The sequence below is a fragment of the Tiliqua scincoides genome, chromosome 2 (genome assembly GCF_035046505.1).
Source record: "Tiliqua scincoides isolate rTilSci1 chromosome 2, rTilSci1.hap2, whole genome shotgun sequence".
Lineage (NCBI taxonomy): Eukaryota > Metazoa > Chordata > Lepidosauria > Squamata > Scincidae > Tiliqua > Tiliqua scincoides.
In genome coordinates this window covers 158,124,458-158,146,550 of record NC_089822.1, presented here as the reverse complement: position 1 = coordinate 158,146,550, position 22,093 = coordinate 158,124,458, and the positions used below count along the sequence as shown (strand labels likewise).

The following is a 22,093-nucleotide window of genomic DNA, read 5'->3' as shown; positions in this document are numbered from 1 at the left end:
CGTCTTGTTATCCAGCCTGCGATCCTGAGGTTCCAATAAGGGTAGTGTAATAATTCACCTAAACAAAACAGCCCTTTTGGTAACACATGACCCTGTTGATCTGCAGTTCACAGGGCAGGGAATGGAAGGGAGCCTGACCTAGTATGGGTGAAATAACTGGCAAAGAAGAAAGCAGCAAGCACTCAGCTGAGTTTTGGTAGCAACTCAGTGGAGATATTTCCTTTGACCACAAACAAAGCAAAATTCAAGGGACCGAGCTCAAGTTCTTGCCTCTGAATTAAAATGAGATCAGTGGAGGTAAGAACATAGAGCAGCCAGAACCTCCTACAAGGGTAGTTTAATCAGTTCATATTTTGGTTCCAGCACATATAAAGTTACATTGCACCTCGCTGACATGCTCCCTCCTGCTCTGGAGGTAGCTAAAGAACTGCAACACACTAAGTGCTGGCAGAGTTCACCAGTTAGGCAGTTTGCCTAATTTCCATTTGCTTCTAATTCCACATGACTGTGTCTATTGACCTTTACCCATTCCTGTTTTGCTTTGTTTTAATGTTTTAGTGTTTAATGTTAAAATTAATGTTTTAATGCCTTGTTTTGATGTTTACATGTGATACACTGTACATTTATTATGAGCTTTGTAAGCCACCTTGGGCAGTTGCTTCGGCATGGGAAAGGCAAAATATAAGATTTTCACATAAATAACTCTTGTTATTTTTACAAGATACTTGCCTTTCTCAGCTAGAGCAAAGAGCTACTGCCCTCAAATGTAGGATGGTGGAGGAAGGGTAAGGGAGGTTTCTAGCTAAATAAAGAGAGAGGGAAATAAATTTGTGTGTTTGTGTTTTAATGTCAATAGGCTCAAGAATTGGTATGACAGGTGCTGCAATCTTGCTGTGTATTTCTCAGATCTTGTATTTGTATCCACCAGAGTTCTCTCTAAACTATAAAGCAGCAAGGAGAAGAAAAAAGACCAAGTACCAGGCAGATTAAAAAAGTGATTTTTTTTATTTTTAAATTAATAAAAAAACCTTCAACCTGTTTAAGCAAGATTCTGATTTTAAACCTAAAAAACAAAAACAAAGAGAGTCACCACTCTTCCCCCTTTCATGGATGTCAGGGAGCACCTGGGAGCCCCACTTCAAGAGATTCATCTTCTAGGGAGGTTGATGCATATGTATCTTTAAACTTAAGCAACTTCCATTCCAGCTTAGCCTCCCAAATGCTTAAACATTGTCCTTTTTAAGGGGAAAAAAATCTTGAGTTGAAGGAGGAAACAATTCCCAGAAACAAAAGGAGAACAGGGGAGAACAGAAAGAGACTCTTCTGTGGTAAAATACAAAATGTAGCTAGTTTCAGCTATTTGGGGCACAGCTGCTGCAGCCATCAAGAAAGTTTCAAATAGGCCAGGGGGGGGGGAGGAGGTGAGGAAAGGGTTTAGCCCACATAGGAGCACCCAAAACAAACCCACCTTGCATGACCGTAACTAAAAAACCCGCACATGGACAGAAGGAGTTGGGGATCAAAATGGCTTTCTTTGCCAGAGTGTGTTTGCACATGCCTGAATTGAGCCCTCTCTGAGAAAGTAGGGCAGGGCAGCACACATATGTTCTTGAGTGTACAAAATCACAGCCAGAACTCAACACGCTGCTTAAAGAGGAAATCACCTGGTGAGACACCTAGCAGGAGACACATTTCCACACTATTCCATTATTACTTCCCAGGCTCCTTTGGCCTGCAGGAAAGCTCTGTGGAACACTCCCATCTCCTCCCAGGAAAGAGCCATTTTCCCCAGTCACAGCATGGGGCAGGGAGGGAGAAGTCTCTGGATTCGTTTAGCAGGTTATGCACCTGCCTAGTAGGTTCTCTGCAGTACCTCTTTATTTCATCAGGGACTCCTCCCGCATCACTCCTGGCCCCTACACGTACAAGGACAGCCACCATTTGAGGTCTGTAGATTCCTTCAGCGAGAGGTTTCCAAAGGCCCCTCAACTATCTTAGCTGCTACAGGCATCTCCCCACAACTGGGAGCCAAAGAAAAAGCAAAAGAAGGGCAATGAAGATGGGGGGGAAAGCAGCTTCTGAGTCCCGCCATATGTTGAAGGGAGACCTCCCCACCTAAAATTCAATATAATCACCCCTCTTTCCAAGCAGTGTTCTTAGAATCCTGCCTGGATGTTTGCAATTCCGTTGCTTTCATTTGTGACATATATACATTAGATATATTTATATATTTATATATTATAGTTATATAATTTCTTTTAAAAAAGAGAAAAAGATCAGTTATTAACTCTCCTGAAGAGTGGGTAGGGAGGGGGGAGAAAAAGGACCACGGGGATCACTGATGACAAAGCCTCGGTTAAAAAAAAACCACTATAAAATATTCCAGTGCGATCTTCAGGAAAAAAAATGCCCCCCACCCATTCCCTGTGCCCCCTGGATCTGCCACACCCTCTTTTCCCGACTTTGCCCCCATTCCAAAAATGTTAAGTTTTATCTCTGGCCATCCATTGCTGCCATGGCTTTCTGCTGGGGGGGCCCTTGCTGAGACACAGGAGGCCACATGGGCTGTTGATGGTGGAGATGGTGGTGGAGATTGTGACTGGTAGGTGATGAAGGAGGGATCCAGGCAGGCTGGTGGTTGGGAGGCGAAGAAGCCCAGAAGGGACTGAAGCTACCAGGAGGAGAACAAGCCATGGATGTGATGGGACTGTTGCTGCTCTGAAGATTCTCTGAAGTCCGGAGCTTGGAAAACATAGCAAGAGCGTCTGGGAAGTTGGGAGGCGTGGCTGGGGTATTGCTGGGTGTGCACATCTGGAGAAGAAGGGTAAAGAGAGAGAACACACATACCATGGTTAGAGCTCAGACCCTAACTTGGTCAACCTGTTACAATAACTGCTTTCAACACTTTACAAAAAACATTTTCCTCATTGGGTGCAGCACACAATACCTGTCCCAACACCACTTTCCCATGTGCACTCAGTAATATTCCCACACTTTACACAAAGCTTCCTCCCCCCTATCCCACCAAGTAGAGCCTAGTTAAGATGCAGAAGAACATTTCCAACACACATAAACAAGATTACAACCTTGCTGTTCACATTCAATCAATTCAGATTAACTATCACTCTCCAGTTATTCACACTTACTAGGCACAGATCATAATCCCAACTCCAAAAACCATGAGTTGAAATAAAGGAATACTGCACTTTAATCATCCTTGATCACAAGAACATAGGGAATTATCTGGGGGGGGGGGGCGATGACTCCATGCTGTAAAATTATTGAATGTGACTAAGGCCTGAACCAGAGACCATTATGGTCTTGTGACAATTACTACAAGCCTTCTACCAAAGTGCAAGCATATAATGAATACCACTGTGTTAATTAATCCAAATAAGTAGCCTTAAGTATTCATCTATAAATTGCTCCCATGCCCCATTGCAGTGTTGCTTGCACACACAATTGCAGACCAGTTTCTTGCTGTGGTGTAGGAAGAGGACTGCTGCTCTCCAGAAAACTACCCACCACAGCATGTGTCTTGCTGAACTGTGGGGTGGGGAAACAGTTTCTTGTGATGCCCCTCCCAGTCAGAAGAAGCAGGAAACCTCCTGCTGCTGGACAAAGAAAGCAAGCAGGAATCAGCAGCTGGCAAATGTGGACAACCCTTGACACCAATTGCTGCCGCCCTGCTTTTCTACCATCCTCCACTGTCTCCTTGATAAATTTAGCCGCTGATCAAAGTATTACAGCTTCCCACTCAATACTAGGAAGCCAAGCGGCTTCCCTTTTCACAGACCTGCAAGAAGCAGCCCACAGACAGAAACCCAGGGACCAGGAGCCGAGTACGCACTAACTCTAATCCTTGGGACAGCATGGATGGTGGGATCCACCTGTCCCCCTCAACAGGAAGCTCCAGAGATACAAGTCACTTGGCTATGAAGCAAGGAAGGAGTTGGCCTTTTCCCAGCTCTGGCTTATTTTGTTGGAAAGCTCATGACAAAGCTTACATGTGAGTTAGCAAGGCGTGAACCCTCCAGCAACACTAGCAGTATGGTCTCTTAGCCCTAGAGAGAATTGATGCCCCCTTTCTCCCTCAACAAATTCTGGCTGCAAAGCCACTCATGTCCTCATTTTTCTGAGGATATAAAACTAAAGAACCCGCCAGAATATTTAGAAGGCTGCTGGCCCCAGTCATGTCACCCATTATTCAAGAGTCTCTCTGTCTGTGTCTCAAGCCAAATAACTCAGGCACTGCAATCTGCTTCATGCAATGTGGGTGGTAGCTTGTTCTACAGTTCAGAGGGACTGGATGCAAATTCTAAAGACTGCAAAAAGCACAGGTATAAACCAGCCACAAATCCAGAGTTACCTAAATTTGTTAGCCGTTGACCAAGAACAAAACCATACAGTATTGCACAATTCCAAGATGGGCACAAAACCTCCTGCATTACAGAATTAAAACAAAAGCAAGCAAATACACAAATATTGTACAATATATAAGTTTTGCATTATTTCCAGCAAAATGAAAAACTGGGGACTTTTTGTTCATGGTAGGCCTCCTTTCCAATGAATAATATCTCTGTCCTAGACAATTTTATTTTCCACTGTGGAGGAACACCTCTTTTGCAGACTCTAAATGACAAACGCAATGTTAGACATGCATCATTAATCAAGCACCAGAGTTAGTTTTCTGGAGAACTCCTAGACTTGCCCTGCCAGTGACCTCTTATCTCAGTAGTATCACTACTGCCCCCATGCATCAAGCACCCTTAAGTCAGTTTCCTGACCTAGACCTGAAAAGGAAGTGATGCCTCGAAGTGGAGAACTAACCCCATCACAAGAGTCAAGAGAAAGGAGGCAGATGGTCACAGCCACACCACAGCAGCTCACTGCAAGATGGGCATACTTATGATGAAACAGTACTTATTAATTGCCTCAACTGCTTTCGCCTTCCTACCATACAACTTCTTTGTCCGACTCAATCATCCAATAATCAATTTGCTCCCATAAACTCTCTTGGGTATTTTCTTCACCTACAACCTGGTCTCTTTCATAGAATGAATTTAAGTTGGTACATGCTTCCTGACTGAACAAGGTTAAAGCCCTTTGCATGCCCCAGACAAGCAAACTGTTGTTGTTGTTCAGTCATTAAGTCGTGTCCAACTCTTTGTGACCCCATGGACCACAGCACACCAGGCCCCCCTGTCTACCATTACCTTCCAGAGTTTGTCCAAATTCACGTTCATTGCCTCCATGACACTAACCATCTCATTCTCTGCCATCCCCTTCCGCTTTCAATTTTTCCCCAGCATCAGGGTCTTTTCTAAAGAGCCCTCCCTTCTCATGAGATGACTAAAGTATTTAAGCTTTGGCATCTGTCTTTCCAATGAACAGTCAGAGTTGATTTCCTGTAGGACTGACTGATTTGGCCTTGCAGTCCAGGGGACTCTCAAAAGTCTTCTCCAACACCATAACACAGGCAAATGCTACCCATTATTCCAATGGACACAGGAGTCAGGCTCCAAGGAGGAATCTGCAACAATCACTAAACAAACCAGTTACACTTTGCTAGTCATTTTGTTCAAATGCTTTAGCCGTGAAGTACAGACTTAAATTTGTTTTTCCAAGAATCCTATACAGTGGTTATAGCAGCTTTAATACATATTACTTCTTGGCCACGGCAGGTGAATTATCTTCAAATTAAAACACACAAGACAACACAAGAATTCAAGAAGAGCCTTGCTGGATTAGGCCAAGGACCCACCTAGTCCAGCTTCCTGTATCTCACAGTAGCCCATAAGATGCCTCTGGGAGCATCCAAGCCAATAAGATTCCAGTATCCTAATGCTACTCCATTGCATCTGGCATTCAGAGATAGGCTACCTCTAAAACCCACACATGGTCATTGAGACTTGTAACCTCTGACAGACTTTTCTTGACGGGCTTTTCTTCCATAAATCTGTCCAATTCTCTTTTAAGGGCAACGAGGCCAGCTGCCATCAAACGTCCAGTGGCAAGGAGTTCTGAAAATTAATTACATGCTGGGTAAAGAAATATTTTCCTTTGCCTCTTCTAACTCTTCCTCCAGTCAATTTTAGTGGATGTCCCCTAGTTCTGATGTTGTGCAAGAGGAGAAAAAAAAACAAAACTATCTAACCATCCCATACATAATTTTATATGAACCCACCCTCAGGCATCTTCTTTTGAGACTGAAATGTTGCAGCATTTCCTTGTTAAGGGAGGAAAATATAAGACATAAGTACACGTTTTGATCAAATACCAGTAATAGCAGGATGAGGGAAAAGTGGATACTATCCACATCATGTTCATAAATGAATAGCTACAGCATGTTATGGGTTAACTGGTCAAGGTTCCTAAACAAGGTTCCTATAATGATTGTCATCTGTGTTAATGACTGAGAACAGAATCAAAGGATGGTGCATTTTTGAGAGGGATTCATCCAGAGCAATTGTTTTGAGAACAGATTCATGACCCAGGTCACCACTGAGAGGGTTTTTTTTTTTTTTTGCAAGGAATCCTAACTAGGTAGTTACGAATTGCCCTGGGAACAACTGGTCTTCCCAGAACAGCCCCCAGAGCAGCATTCAGATCATTCAATACATATTCACTCCTTTTTGCTGGTCTTCAAGAGTAGCCAAAATTCTCTGAGACATGCTGCTGTTTCAAATGCCCCCAAAAAGAGGCTTACACCTGCCTGTTAAGTAAAACCCTGGGGTGTTCGCACCAGATTTTCCCCTCTGGGTGCAGCTCAGACATGCCACCCCTACACTTGCAGAATATCTGTGCATTTGTTTTGACATGCAAACCCTTTTAGGGTTAGGAGAACGATGTCCACCAACTGACCCTATCTTCATTTCCCAATTATGATGTTTCACTTCCTATTGCTGTTCAGAAGGTACTTTCTTTCAAATTTTTAAAGATGAAGTAACTACGCAAAGTTTTCTAGGTAAAAGGGATATTTTTAAAAAGCTTGGACACCATGCTGAGGAAACTCAAGTTTCAGTTTGCAGAGTCAACCACATAAGGGTGGGACTGAGGGAGGGATGAGTGGGGATTTTATCAAAAAACGTTACAATGGGGCCTGTTGCAACTTTAAGACGTGTTACAAACAATTCCAGGCATACGTTTACCAATCTGGAAATCCTGTATCATTAGTGGAACAAAGGGTACAGATATCTCCTCCAGTGACCCACAGCTCCTGAAACTTGTACAATTTAATGTGTGCCACAAGATTAGGGAGCATGTAAGCCTGACTCCACAGCTTAATCCTCAACTCCTTACGTGGTACTATTTAACACAACACAAAAAAAGTGTCATACTCTCCTTGCATACTTGTGGGTAAATAATCCACTACCCCTGCATGAATGTCACCTTCTTCTGAAGATTCACGTATAATCCAATGCCACAATTAAACAACATTATATGACTAATTAAAAATAGGTATGCTAAAACTGACATTGGAAATGGGTCGAAATTGCTTATTAAAAAGATATCCTCACAGTGTACCTTATTCCTGAGGTATTTCTGTCGTTGTTCCAGTAGTTTGCCTTCTCTGTGACCATAAAAAAATGCAGAAGGCAAACCCAAAGCAAGGGATGAGACAAAATCCCATGATTCTGTAGGAAAGCAGAGTGCCTTCCATATAAACTTGTGCTTGCAAGAAAAGCCACTCCATCAGCAGCGGAGTAATCTCTACAAGGATGTGCGGTTTAGTGATGGCAAATGTAATGGGTGCCATGAAATGGGTGTTCAAGTGTGTAGAATTTTTCAGAGAGAAACCAGACAAGACATTGGGTACTCAACACAGGCCACAGAGACTCGTTGCTGGAAAGACACCCAGTAGGTCACACAACTCAATTTTTTGCCCTAGGACAAGATGCTCTCCTTTCTTGGGGACTCTTGATTAAACACTTGAGGAGTGAGGATTTTGGATATTTTTCATTAACACTCCCATCTCTCTTTGACTGAAGTTGACATCCCACGGATCCTGGGTAAAGTCCATGGTTTGAGACTAGATCTGCACCTGCGATTCTTCAACCCATATTTTTTTGGGAATAATGACTGGCTTTTCAGATCTGAAACAAATTTCCCGAGTAATGTCAACACAGAAAATAAGCTACGTTTTTGCACGTAACAAAAGCTGCAAGACATACATACCAGCTGCAGTTCAAGGACATATAGCATATTTCCAGTGTGATCATCTTGCGGGCCAAATATTGAGGATGGATCATTTGAATTGCATGTGCACGTGTAAATAAGTATAAATATCTTTAAGTAGTCCCATGCAATGCAAGTTATGGATACATAAATGGTTTTTACTTTCAAGCAATGTGGACAAGAATTGGACATAAGTAGTCATTTTTTGATGTATGTTCACATGATGGGAAGCTGCAGTTAGCTAGAACTATCGATCACATGGACCCCAAGGCAAAACAGGCCTGCATGAATTTCACAAGCAACAATGGGCATGCCTTTATTATTTTCTGATCAATGGCACATCAATAACATTGTTTTCAGAGTTATTCCAATGTGAAAAATCAAATAGGACTAAACTTTCTGCCTCCCATATGTCAAGCTGAGTTGAACCAAATGTCATGGCAGGGAAATAAGAAAATACCCACCATGTTTAACTATGCAAGTATTTAAAAAACAAACAAAAACAGGTTAATTGGCACTGCCACCTCCCCCATTACTCCATAATGTACCAGGCTTGGAGAATCAAACCAAACAAAAACTACATAAGATATTGGTTCTCTCATCCCAAAAGGTTAAGTATATAAAACAAAGCAGCAATTAGTCTACTGTCAGTTTGCTCCATCTATCAATTTCACCTGCACTTATTTTAGGTGTATACAAGAAGGGCTGTAAATGTGCTCCAAGTCTAAACAATGATCTTTTGTGACAGTTAATAAAAACCAACAAGTTTCTAGCCTTCATGGGTACAAGGAAGAAAAAAAACTGTAAGAACATGTGCCGAAGGTTTAAACAGTGTAAACCACTTTCAGCAGATAATGAACCCGCAGAATTCCTTGGCCCTACCCCACTGTGGCATCTATACTACTCTATCCCATCGCCCTCTACTGCTTCAATTCTATTCAGATATTCCGAGGGGGGGGAGAGATTGTCCTTACAACACAAAAGTCAAAGTTAAGCATGAGTAATTGTTCTGTACAACTCCAAAGCTTGCACATAGTCGATTAAACCCAAACCATGAGCTAATGAAGACATTTCCTATTCTATAAAAGACTTGTGCAAGATGGTTTTCAGCAAAGCCTGAAAAGTACAGACCTTTGCCTTTCTCCAACACTAGGGGAATAGCTGTTTCTATTTCACACTGACACATTGCATGGAAAGTCCCATAACCCTGTCTTTGGGGTCATGTTTATGAGAGGACAAATTACTATGTCAATCATGACAGAGTGGAAGCGTTATACACCACAGCTTCCCTGACAAAGGTCCCAATAAGCACGGATTTACCAAGGATTTAATTAGTATTTTCTTCATGTGCCAGATCAACACCCCCAAAATACACTGAGGTCAATGTTGGGGGGGAGGGTGGACGGGAAGAAGACAGAAAGCCAACATTCGTTGGGTCTCCAGACAACAGACCTGATGACCTGGTTAACAGCATCTTGGTGACCTAGCAGTGTTACCACAACAAACAGAAAACTTGCAGACTAGCAAGTGGCAACAATTGGCTGTTTCACAGAGAACTGTGCTCCGATTGGGTTACAACTCATTCTACCTCTCCCCCCCTATCCTGGAGAGATATGCTTGTTCCACCCTAAGAGAGTCGCATAACACAGCCTGGTGAAACCAGATATCCAACTTAAACATGGAGGAATTTTGCAAGAGGAAAAATTATTATAAGGTGTAAGAATGAATCTTTACCATGACAACATATTCCAGAAGTAACAAAACCCTGTACATCTATAAACATACACAAACAACAAAAACAAAATGCTTCAAATGGGTTGATATAAACCATCTGTATCAGAGGTTCCCAAACTTTCAGCTGCCAGGAGTACATCACTCAGTATAGGTCTTATAGTTGGCCAGAGCAGGTCAATTGTACAAAATAAAATATACATGTAAAATAACTACAAATTTTCACACAAGGAGGAAAAAATATTTGCAGCAGCAATGCTGTCATTCTGGTGGGTTCTTAGCAAGATAAAACTCTAGCAGTTACTGCATCCAGCAGGAATAAAAGTGCACAGTGGCAGGCAGGGGATGGGGAAGGAATGCCCCCCCATGAATATAATGCCACTGTGCAAATCAAAATGTATTGATTGACTGGATGTCGCCCCTGAGCACAGTTTGGGGACCCTGACTTAGATGTACAGCTTTATATCTGTTCCAAGCTTCCTTTGGTTGATGGGCTCTGTTTTAGACAACCAAAATTGTTATATTGTGGAGTTAATTTTTTTAAAGTAATTTGATTGCGTAAGCCAACCGGAGGAGCCCTTAAATGGGACAGAGAGGTGGCAAACAAATATTTTCAAGAAACCACATGCTTTGCCAAAATTGCTTTAATTTGTGATCTTATAACCATTTTAGAGAAGGCATTACATATGACATCAATCAATTATGTGATCTGCAATCCAGGGAAAAACAACAAGAGAGGCCTTCATATGGGCTGGAGGATGCCTCTAGCTATGAGACCTGGCAGAACAAATCAATCCATTTCAAAAGGGAAGCATATTCTCCAAGGCTTAGACAGAATGGCAAGTTTCTCACAAAGGATGCCAGGATCCGTCCATTCCCAAAGGGCTTTTGCCTCTAAACCTCAGTTCTGCTATGCCAACCTTACAAACTGCAACTTGCCTATGGCAAGTTATCTTGGAGGAGATGGTGCGGGTGGAGCTGGGGCAGAATACAACCTTCATTTACTGTAATCTGATGTTAAAGGGTGGATTTTGCAACCCAGGGTGATAAAAGGAAGAACAGCTCCTGCTTTGCAATGTAGATGTCTCCCTATCAGCAAGCAGCAGGCTGCTTCCCTTCCCATAGACAAACTAATTTAGCCAGCAGCTTGCAACATCATAAAACCTCTGGAGAGGCCAAAACAAAGAGATCACAGCAGAACAGAAAAGCCTCTCCCTCACCAGCTTCTCCTCACTTCCTGGTAAGCTATGAAGGTTCTGTGTAATCATTCTAATTTTAGAAGCTCACTCACTCTCTAGCACAAACACCCCTCTCCTGCCATAGTGCTCAGGAACATGGACCCTGTGTTTTTCTATTTGATATCACACTTTGCAGCTGGGGATCCAAAAGACTTGAATGTTGAGCTGTGTTTATAGTGTATACAAAAGAAACCTACTGAACAGAAGGAGGACAAGACTAACAGAAATATGGGTGTGTCTTATGAAAACAGCAGCAAAATACGTGGAAGTCCCCAACGAACACTTGGTCTGTGGAACTCCTTGCCACAGGATGCAGTGATGGCATCTGGCCTAGATGCCTTTAAAAGGGGATTGGACACACTTCTGGCGGAAAAGTCCATCAAAGGTTACAGACCGTGATGGGTATGTGCAATCTCCTGATTTTAGAAGTAGGCTACTTCAGAATGCCAGATGCAAGGGAGGGCACCAGGATACAGGTCTCTTGCAGTCTTGTATGCTCTCTGAGGCATCTGGCAGGCCACTGTGAGATACAGGAAGATGAACTAGATGGGCCTATGGCATGATACAGCAGGGCTCTTCTGTGGGGGGCATCAGAGGGGAACCATTCCTTTATATATGTTTAGATGGCCATCAAATCTTAGAGTCTGTGCCTTAAAGTTCTACTGAATTGTATGACCCTTGGTAAGGTAAGCTGGTAAGGGAAGTTAACCCCTCCTTTCCATCTAGTGCAGGGGTTTCCAAACCCCGGCCCGGGGGCCAGATGTGGCCTGCGGCAAGCTATCTGGCCCATGGCCAGCCTCTTGCCCCTGAAAAACTCTGGTCCACTTGGTCAAACATGACTGGAACTATGCTCTGGTTGCATCTGGAGGGTGTTCAAGGGCCAGAGAGGTTGAATGAATGATTCCACTCATTCATTTATTCACTCATCTAAGTTCCATCTCTAATTTATTTAAATAAATTTTATATTTAAATTTTTTTTTCCGGCCCTCAACACCGTGCCAGATATTTGATGCGGCCCTCTGGTCAAAACGTTTGGAGACCCCCTGATCTAGTGCTTCTGTTTGGAATCCCAAGACCCAGTGAAGGCAGAAACAAGGCTTGTAACAAAAGAAGTGGTTCAGCAAAAACAAAGCCATCAATTGCATAATGCTCCACACGCAGTGTGACTCAACATGCCCTCCTGCCCCATTCAAAAGCAGTGTTGGCAAGCTTCAGTCTCGAAGGACTATGGTATCACGCTCTGAATGGTGGTTCCGGAACAGCGTCTAGTGTGGCTGAAAAGGCCGATTCAGGAATGAATCCCTTCCACGCTGGCAGCAAGTGCAGTCTGTCCCTGGTCTGTCTCCCTGGCTATGGGCCTTCCTTCTTTGCCTCTTAGCCTCAGACTGTTGGCCAAGTGTCTCTTCAAACTGGGAAAGGCCATGCTGCACAGCCTGCCTCCAAGCGGGCCGCTCAGAGGCCAGGGTTTCCCACCTGTTGAGGTCCACTCCTAAGGCCTTCAGATCCCTCTTGCAGATGTATCGCAGCTGTGGTCTACCTGTAGGGCGCTTTCCTTGCACGAGTTCTCCATAGAGGAGATCCTTTGGGATCCGGCCATCATTCATTCTCACGACATGACCAAGCCAACACAGGCATCTCTGTTTCAGCAGTGCATACATGCTAGGGATTCCAGCATGTTCCAGGACTGTGTTGTTTGGAACTTTGTCCTGCCAGGTGATTCCAAGAATGCATTGGAGGCAGCGCATGGGGAAAGCGTTCAGTTTCCTCACCTGTTGTGAGCGAAGAGTCCATGACTCGCTGCAGTACAGAAGTGTACTCAGGACGCAAGCTCTGTAGACCTGGATCTTGGTGTGGTCCGTCAGCTTCTTGTTGGACCAGACTCTCTTTGTGAGTCTGGAAAATGTGGTAGCTGCTTTACCGATGCGTTTGTTTAGCTCGGTATCGAGAGGAAGAGTGTCGGAGATAGTTGAGCCAAGGTACACAAAGTCACGGACAACCTCCAGTTCATGCGCAGAGATTGTAATGTAGGGAGGTGAGTCCAAATCCTGAACCATGACCTGTGTTTTCTTAAGGCTGATCGTCAGTCCAAAATCTTGGCAGGCCTTGCTAAAACGATCCATGAGCTGCTGGAGATCTTTGGCAGAAAATCCAAACAGAAATTTGCAGCATAGCTAAGGGCTTGGCAAGCAGAAGCAGAGAAGATAACCCAGGCCTTACTGGCAGAGTTGAACCTGATTGCCCATATGGGGCATGAACTTCATCGCAACCCCAAGTAATTCACTTTAACCCTCACTACAGCTCAGTCAGAAAAGGTAGTAATTATATTTGCACACAAAGGCCAAAAAATGTTACAGCCTCAACCACCACAAATATCTCACTTGCTGCTACTTCTGGTTTCACACTGAAAATTGCACAACCTGAAACAACTGTAAGCACTTTAAAAAATGCAGCACCTTTAACATGTGCTAACACAATAGCGTTAATCAACACCAAGTGGTTGATCACAAGCACAAACTGCAGTATGTGAAAAAATGGCACCATTTGTGTTTGCAGTAAGCAATGTAGAGTTTCTTCATTTAAAAAAAAAAAGCTTTCACAGATTAAGGCAACACCAATGCACTCATGTAAATTGACCCTAAGAATAATCACTGAATACCCCCACTGGCACAGCTGACTAGTTATCAAGTTGTGCAGTTTGAATTGTGATCTATTTTAGATGTGGGTTTTGAAGATGATCAAGACGTCCACCTCCCAAACAAACAAAAACTTAATTCTATGTGACAAACGCACACCCAGTTTAGTTATACTGCTGAACAGAAAGGGCACAAACAGCTAGTAGATCTCTCTTTCCTGAACAGCTAGAACTGATTCATAGTTTAGGCAGCTGATGAGGTTGTCACTTGTCTACCATGTGCCTCTCAATGCATACGTATAGTGTTTACAGATATAAGTTTCCAAAAATTTTGTGGGCATGTATTCTGCCTTCAATCATCATCATGTTTACTGGGAGACATATGAGATCTTATCACATGGTGATCACACTATTACCTATCCAACTCAGTGTTGTCTACTTGACTGGTAGCAAACTCGGTTTCAGACCAGGATCTTTCTGAGCCCTAGCATGATAGGGCCTGAACCCAGGACCTTCTGCACACAGTCAAACTGATGCCTCACAACTGAACTATAGCCCTCTGCACAAGACACACAGCATTATCAGCTGTGTAGAGGGGAAGCCTGCATTTCCCATTTCAACTTAACATTCTGGGGGTGGAGCGAGTATCCACAAATTGGGTCTGTGCCCCTCCACGGACCCCCTCCCCTTCCTCTCACCTCTGAAGGGTGGGTGGGAGGCACTCACCCATATGTGCAAGTTTCACATAACAGTAAGGGGGTTCCAGAATTGAAACCCCACGGATACAGGGGCATGCCTGCATAGTGCCTCTGTGGTTACATTATATCTTTGTATGAAACAGTCTCTGAACCACATCAATTTGTATATTCTGAAATCTGATATGCCACAGCTATACATAAAGAAAAAAAGTTATGCTACCCAGCTAGAGCAGAGGACCTGGATGTGTCATGTACCATTAAAGATCCTCCTCCTGGCTGGCAATTATTATTAAGAATACAGTATCTATATACTGCTGTTATGCAATTTCTGCACACACTTTCTCCCTTTTTAAAGGGCACAACTGCTAGATTTTTTTTCTGGAAAGATGCACCAATGCTATTGAGCCTTGGGATAATCCGACACAAACCACAATTTCAAATTAGCTGTGCAGTTTTGAAAAATTTAGGTTGCTTTAGCTAGCCAGGGATAAAGAGCCATGTAGAGTGATGAGATGCAGGCTTCTCTGACCACTGTAAATCTTACTGAACTCTCTGCTGGCTTCCAAGATCTCACAAGGTATTGATCTTGTACTTGAATGTCTATCTGCAGCCAGAAGGGCTAGAAACTTGGCACTCTCTCATCTGACGCCAGGGAAAGCAGAAAGTCACAGAACACTACATTCTGCAACCAGCACTCAGTTCTAGAGTAAATCCTAGACTACACGCATGGCTGTGGATAAGGTAGTCTCTGAGTGTTAAATGTTTTCCAAAGCAAGCCTCCACAAACATTAAATTCTTCATTGCAGCTTGCACCACTTCCTATTACCCATCTAATGGTCTCTGGCCACAATCCATGAACCTCTTAAGCTAGTTCAACCCCTCAGGTACAGAGTGCTAGAACTTCCCTGTGGTTTGTGGGACATATGAATGGGAACCAAGTAACTGCAGTTACGCTGTACTATGGCACTCAAAACCCTAAACTTGCAACTCAGAAACAAAGTTAAGGCATTTGCTTTTCTTTTTGTACTTCATACTAAGTTAGCTTTTCTCCCTCTTTTATCTGCCTCTTAATTTAGAACCATGGGTGACCTTACTGAACACTTGGAGCAATTCTCGTACCAATAACCCCAAGATAAATTACCTAAATAGCCCCTTATCAATGGCATTCTTGTTTTAGCAGATCTTTTGGAGAGGGTCCAAACAATGGTGGTATGCATATTCTACGTGTAATAAATTATAGAACTATAGACAGGAGCTGGAGGCTCCTTTGCCCATTTTGCCAGCCTTCCTGTGTGGACTGGAAGGGCCTTGTGAAGGCATTCAGACATGAGTCAGCCACATGATCAGTACATATGCACTAGAAGGTGGACAGGCTGTAACTGAGGAATACTCTAGTTCAGATGTGCATGCAGGTCATACAACATATTATATGCACAGCAAAGAGCTCAAGTTGTAGAGACACTCCTGGAACCAGCACATCCACAGCAGTGATTCCAAAACGGATGGGTTGCAACCCACAAGGGGAACCAGAAAAGGAGAACCAGAAATTGGCAGCAGTATGATCGGGAAGCCAGGGAGGGAAGGGGTTTTGCAACTTACCTGAGGGTTGCTATGGCTCCCTGGAGGGTTTGGGGAGTCTGCAACGCCCTATGCATTCCTTCCCAAGGCTTCAAACCTCTATGAAAAAAACCCACTTCTGGTTTTGCAATGAAAACAAAAAGTTTTTTTTCCCCTTTTTCAAAGCAGTTTAGAGCTGCCAGAAGGGCTGCAGAGGGGGTTGCAGGCTCCCGAAAGAGCCATAGCGACCCCCAGGTAAATTGTAAAATCCTTTCCCTCCCCAGCAGCAGCAAGATCATCCAGATCATGTTGCGGGGGGCCCCTTTCCCTTCCCCACAAATACTTACAGGATTCCCAAAGTCCTGATTTGGGATTCCCCAATCCCAAAATGGCCCTCAATCCCAACATGTTTCAGGTCAAGGCCACATTGCATCTTCCCAGTTTTGATATTCAAAGAAATCAAAAGCAAACCCCCTCATTGGATCAAGGCAGTAACATCAAGTGTAGGGAGGAGGGGAGTTAACCTTTTCTCTGATCTCAACCACCACCACTCAAAACTGCTGTTGTCCCAACAGCTGAAGGCATATAGGTACAAAGTTTTTTGTGCTATGTGGCTTATAGGAAACCAAGTGATAGGGAGGGGGCTAACCCCTTCCCCCCCAAATTCTCCCCAGCACAGTTGCCCCAACCAATTTAGGGGACCCCCCCCCCCAGTTCATACAACTAAAACGCTGGGAAATCTGGTAAAGGTTTCGGTAATGGCAATGGCCCTTTAAAAAGATAATATATTAACTTGGCTCACAGTTCTTCCCTCCCACCCAACCTCATGTTGCTATACAGCGCACTGTCCAGAAGGAATCAGGTTTTGCTTTAATATCTGGTAGTACAAGGCTATCTCCTTGCCCCCCCCCCCACATCATTAAAGCAACACAGGAGTTCCCTCTTGGTATAAGAACAGGAGAAGCCCTTCCCTTCTACTCCCAATTATGAATGAATAAGAATTACAGTTACTGAGAAACTGTGAAAAACTGCCTGCTTTGCTTGCAATCGTTTGTTCAAAGATAAAGTAGGGCAAAACCTTTTAGGATCAAATATAAAGTATGACAGTCCCTAGAATTCTTCAGGCTGGATGTTGAGAAGGCAAGCAAAGTGAGAAAGGAAGGGGAGGCAAATTTCGGCAGGGGGGAAGAGGCTCAAGGCCTGCAGTTTGCAGCAGTCTTAAGGCAGTGTGCAAGAGGCCTTATGCAGGCTCAATTTGATTTGCCTCTGCTAGGTGCAAGACTGCTGGGATAGGCAAAAGCGGACCATTCCCTGACTTAGATCTGAAAACCTGCTAGGTTTTCAACATTTCAATATTTTCAACATATAAAAGGACATGGCCATTCCCCCACCCCACTTTATCCCAACAACTTTCTGTTTCTAATTTAGCAGAGGCTAATCAAATTAAGTTTGCAGAAAACTTCCTGCACTTCAACTCGAGAACGCTTCTAACTGAGGACTTTGGGGACATTTTCACTGTACCTCACTTTGCCTATTCTTTCCCCTTCCCATTCTGCCAACATCCAGCATAAGGAAGACCTCTAGAGATCTCTGAAAGCTTGTTCTCAGCACCTTACGTTATTTCAGTCAATTCCAACCAAGGTATTGCCCTATTTGGCTTTTGTGTCTAATGAACTAACACAGCTAGCTATAATGTTTTAATCTTTTGACTTTGTTTTTATCATTACTAAAGTACACCAAATATCCTGTTCTAGGAATTCTAGTTTCAGAATGATCGTTTGCTGTTCACTTAGTCATGAACATTTTATTTTGAGACATGCCTGCCTTTCTTGCCGAAGGTAATTCGAGAGAGCTAACAATCAAAGAATAATTGAATATACTGTATGGACTAACCACAAAAATAAATAGTATACATACGAGGGGTCCCCAGCTCATTCTCCGGCAACTCCTTCTCCTTCCAAGCATTATTTTAAAGCCGCAGCATCACCATGTATTTTATTTTTGCATATATGTAATATGTATAGTGACGCTGGTGTTGTAAAATAATGTTTGGAAGGAGAGCTGGGGACCCCAATTATGCTAGCAAGTGTCATCACCACTAGCAGTGCCAGAAGTCACATCCTGATATACAAAGCCCTTCAGCTTGTTATTTCACAATGCCATCAATGTACATGGAACTTTACAGAGAGGCAGAAAAGAAGAGTCAGGACCCTGTCCTGAGGAAAGTGTAATCCACGCTGTGACACTGGGAAGACAAAGGAAGAAAATTTAATGCAGTCATAGTTAGGTACAGGTTGTAGCACTCTCACAGCCAGGAAAAGCTGATATGCCCAGCATAATAGCCGGAAGAAAGCACACATGGACTATTTGCATGCCAATGGTAGCACCTTCAAGGCACACAAAACTTAAAAGGCCCCTGAAGAGTGTGATCCTTTAAGCACCCAGCACAGTAGGAGGAAGAAGAGGGGGGATGTGATCTGCCAGTCACCCCCACTTTAGAATGCATATGCATATACCCACCCACCATTTCTTTTATCCACAGATAATTATGCCCTTGGTCTTGACATATATTCCAATATAGAGCCCTGCTGGGTCACTCAAGACTCAATAAACTAAGCAAATAGGCAATAAGTCAATCATCCAGCGGGCTCCAGCACTAGAAACAGCAGCTGAACTGCTGATTCCCACTCTCCACTCCCTGTGCACTAGTGTTTCATTTTCAAATCCACAATAATAGAATACTTTCCTATGGCCAGCAATTTGCAAGCACCTGCTGAGTACTTGGTGTTCTTCACTCATTCAGATTTACGGCTCAAGGGACAAGGCAGCTAATGTTTCCTTATCTCAACTATCTTCTTCCAATGAGGCATACATTTATTTATCTCATATTTCAACCCCCCTCCCTCCCCATTGATAAAATTATTGCCAGGACAACTGACAAAAGCAGAATACTAAAAGACAAACTTTATAACACCACAATAGAAGTTAGAACAAGTCTAAAACCAGAAAAAAACACAACTGAAGGTGCAAACCTAGTTCAGAGAGCCCAACAGCAGGACTAGGTATTGACTGTTATCCACACTACCATCATATTGTCTAACTGGCCTCTATGCTCAAAGGGCAGAAAATGTGTTTTTAGCAAAGGCAAGAACTCTGGGTATCTAAGGAAATCGCTTAGGTCAGTGGTTTCCAAACTGGTGGGAATTCTAGTTTTCATTGCAAAATGGGAAGTGTCCTCTTTTTGCGTGTTTGGATGTGCGGGCTCCCCAGACCCTCTGGACCCTCCCCCCACAGGACTCTGGCGCTAACTGCCAGTAAATGAAAAATGACCCTCCCATCCCTGGCAGAGCACAGTCCTGAGAATTGCATTGCTGCCGTAGCCCTGCTCCTGCACACACTTATAGTGCTCCCAACTCCCTTGTAGGAGTTTGGGAAGCACAGGCTTAGACCATTCAAGCATGCCTCAGCATATGCACCAGCATCACAGACTTCCATTTCCTGAAGGCCCTGAACCCCAAGGTAGCACACACATACTAAGAAACTTGCAGGAGATGGCAGCACAAGAGCAAAGAAAAATTGAGGCTCTTGGGCAACAGAATTCAGCATGCACGGGCTTATATTACTATTTATCTGAGCTTCGACAAACTTAGGGGAGAGGAATCAGATTTATGAGCATGACAGCTAAGTGCCTCCCAAACAATTGTGGGAAAGGAATGTCAGCATGAAGCAGGCATGTGTTATGTATATGTGGCTCAATAGGAAGGATTATGTGGGGGGGGGGGAGGAGAGAGAAAGAGCAGGGAAGTATGCAAAACACCAAGCTTTGTGAGTTATGGATCAGAGGTAGGTTGTGATCCATGGCGTGGACACTCTTTACAGATTCCAGCAGTACAATGCAGAAAGACCCCAGAAGTTCACTCCTGGTTCACATTCCTAGGCCTTGGGGCCTGCCCTCCAAAACAGACTGAACAGACATGTGTGAAGCCCCTGTTCTGCTATATATCACACTTTAGTCCCCATTCCCTACTTTAATTAAGGTACGTCAGTGCAATAAAAACAATCACATATGCTTTCTCCATCTCCCTGGCATCAGAAGCTAGACTGAAAACCTATTGGGGCTTTGGCCTTCCTTTCCGCTCGATATAAAAATGCCATGCATTCACTACATAAATAATTGACGTAATTGTTTATTTCATTCAATCTACATATGACCCAGCTACGTAAAGCAGCAGTTCTCAAACTGGTGGGTCACAACCCACCAGTTCATGTAAAAGTTCCCCCATCCTTTTAAGGGGCAGGGAAGGGGAGAGGCAGAGAAGTGATCCCCAGGATCGCGTCCATATGGGGGGGCAAAGGGGGGTGCTTGTGACTTACTTTCAGAAGGCAGGGCTGCAGCAGGCTGCACAGGGCTCCCCGAGGCTTGGAACTTTCAGTGAAAGCGGGTGCAAAGCACTTCCGTTTTGCAGGAGGCACTTTGCACCCACTTTCAGTGGATGTTCCAAGCCTCGGGGAGCTGTGCAGGGCTCCCCGCACCTCCTGCAGCCCAGCATCGTGTAAAGTAAGTCACAAGCACCCCCCTCTCCCCCCTTAGCAGCGCGATCCTGGGGATCCAGCATCTCTGCCCTAGCCTTTCCCACACAAAGACTTACTGAGGTAGTAAAACTCCCTCAAAGCTTGAGAACCACCGAAGTAAAGCATTCTCAGCAGCTTACAAGATAAAAACTGGACAACTTTCTGCTACCCCTACTTTCCAAGCAGTAAATAGAAGATAGGAGTGAAGAGGGCACTGAAGAAAAGCTACCAAAAGGTCAAAAAGTTATGGCCTTGCAGCCTAAAAGCAGGAGAGAGAGATTCCATTATATGCTAGAGCTTAACTGCTAACTTTGTTTACGTTAGAAGTACTGCAGCAACATCTGATTTAAAACCAGCACAGTCACTACCCAAATTACTGTGACTTGAAGCCGCCACATTTACACTTTTAATCCCAAACAGTATTAAAAAGCAGCACAAGAGGAACAGCCAAAAGATACAAGCACTTCTTAAAAGTTGAGAAAGATTTCCATATGCAAGGGTCCCCTGTATCTTTGGGGGTTCCCTCCCCCGCAGATACAGAAACCATGGATACGGGGGAACCCTATATAAATAGTGTCCCTGCACCTATTACAGTACAGTGGGCCCTCCTTATCCATGGGTTCAGCACCCATGGATTTGACTTAATATGGGTGCCATGCTCACATCTGGAAGGCCTCAAGGACCTCCGAGACACAACCAGAAGTGTCTTCCAGTCACACTCAGAAGACGTTCTGAGGAGGCAGGAGGTTGCACTTCCAGTTGCCGGTATGCCCCCCTGAATTTTATTATCCACTGAATTTAGTATCCACAGGGGGTCCAGGAACAGATCCCTACAGACACAGAAGTCCTACTGACCTTTGTTTTTCTGTAGTAGCACATGAGCATGGGCATCTCTTGCTTAACTGAAGAACTTAACATGCAGGCAATCAGCCTGCAAGCTACAAAGAGGGGACTTACTGAACGTTAACAGGAAGCAGTCCTGTCCTGCTTCCTATTAACGTTCAGTTAGTCCCCCTCTGTAGCATGCTGCCTGCAAGTTCAGTTCTTCAGTTAAGCAAGAAACACCCAGATTGCAAGTGCTACTACAGAAAAACAGAGGTACCATAATGGGTTGGGGAGGGTAAGTGAAACTCTGTACTTACTCTAGAATGGTCCATTTTTCCATGGATGAATGGGCTTGAGCAGTGTTTCTCAAACTGTGGGTCAGGACCCACTAGGTGGGTCGCGAGCCAATTTCAGGTGGGTCCCCATTTATTTCAATACTTTATTTTTAATATATTAGACTTGATGCTACCATAGTATGTGGTTGCATTTGGGAAAATGTTACAGACCTGTACTTTTAACAAGGTGCTATGTATATTATTTTAACAATGATACTAATGGGACTTACTCCTGGATAAGTGTGGGAAGGACTCCAGCCTAGGATTGTTAAAAATTTTCCTGCTTGATGACGGACTTCCAGTCATTACATCACTTGTAATTGGTCC

The 22,093-nt window shown here is 43.8% G+C and overlaps 1 protein-coding gene across 1 annotated transcript in view; it reads right to left on the bottom strand.

The window, feature by feature from the left end:
• Positions 1-986: 986 nt before the first annotated feature.
• The window catches only part of UBALD2 (UBA like domain containing 2), a 40,548-nt gene continuing 19,441 nt past the window's right edge, over positions 987-22,093 (bottom strand). Inside the window, exon 3 of the mRNA XM_066616299.1 lies at positions 987-2,811. Within this exon, the coding sequence (XP_066472396.1) occupies positions 2,491-2,811 (321 nt within the window). The 3' untranslated portion in view covers positions 987-2,490. The remainder of the gene's footprint in view (positions 2,812-22,093) is intronic.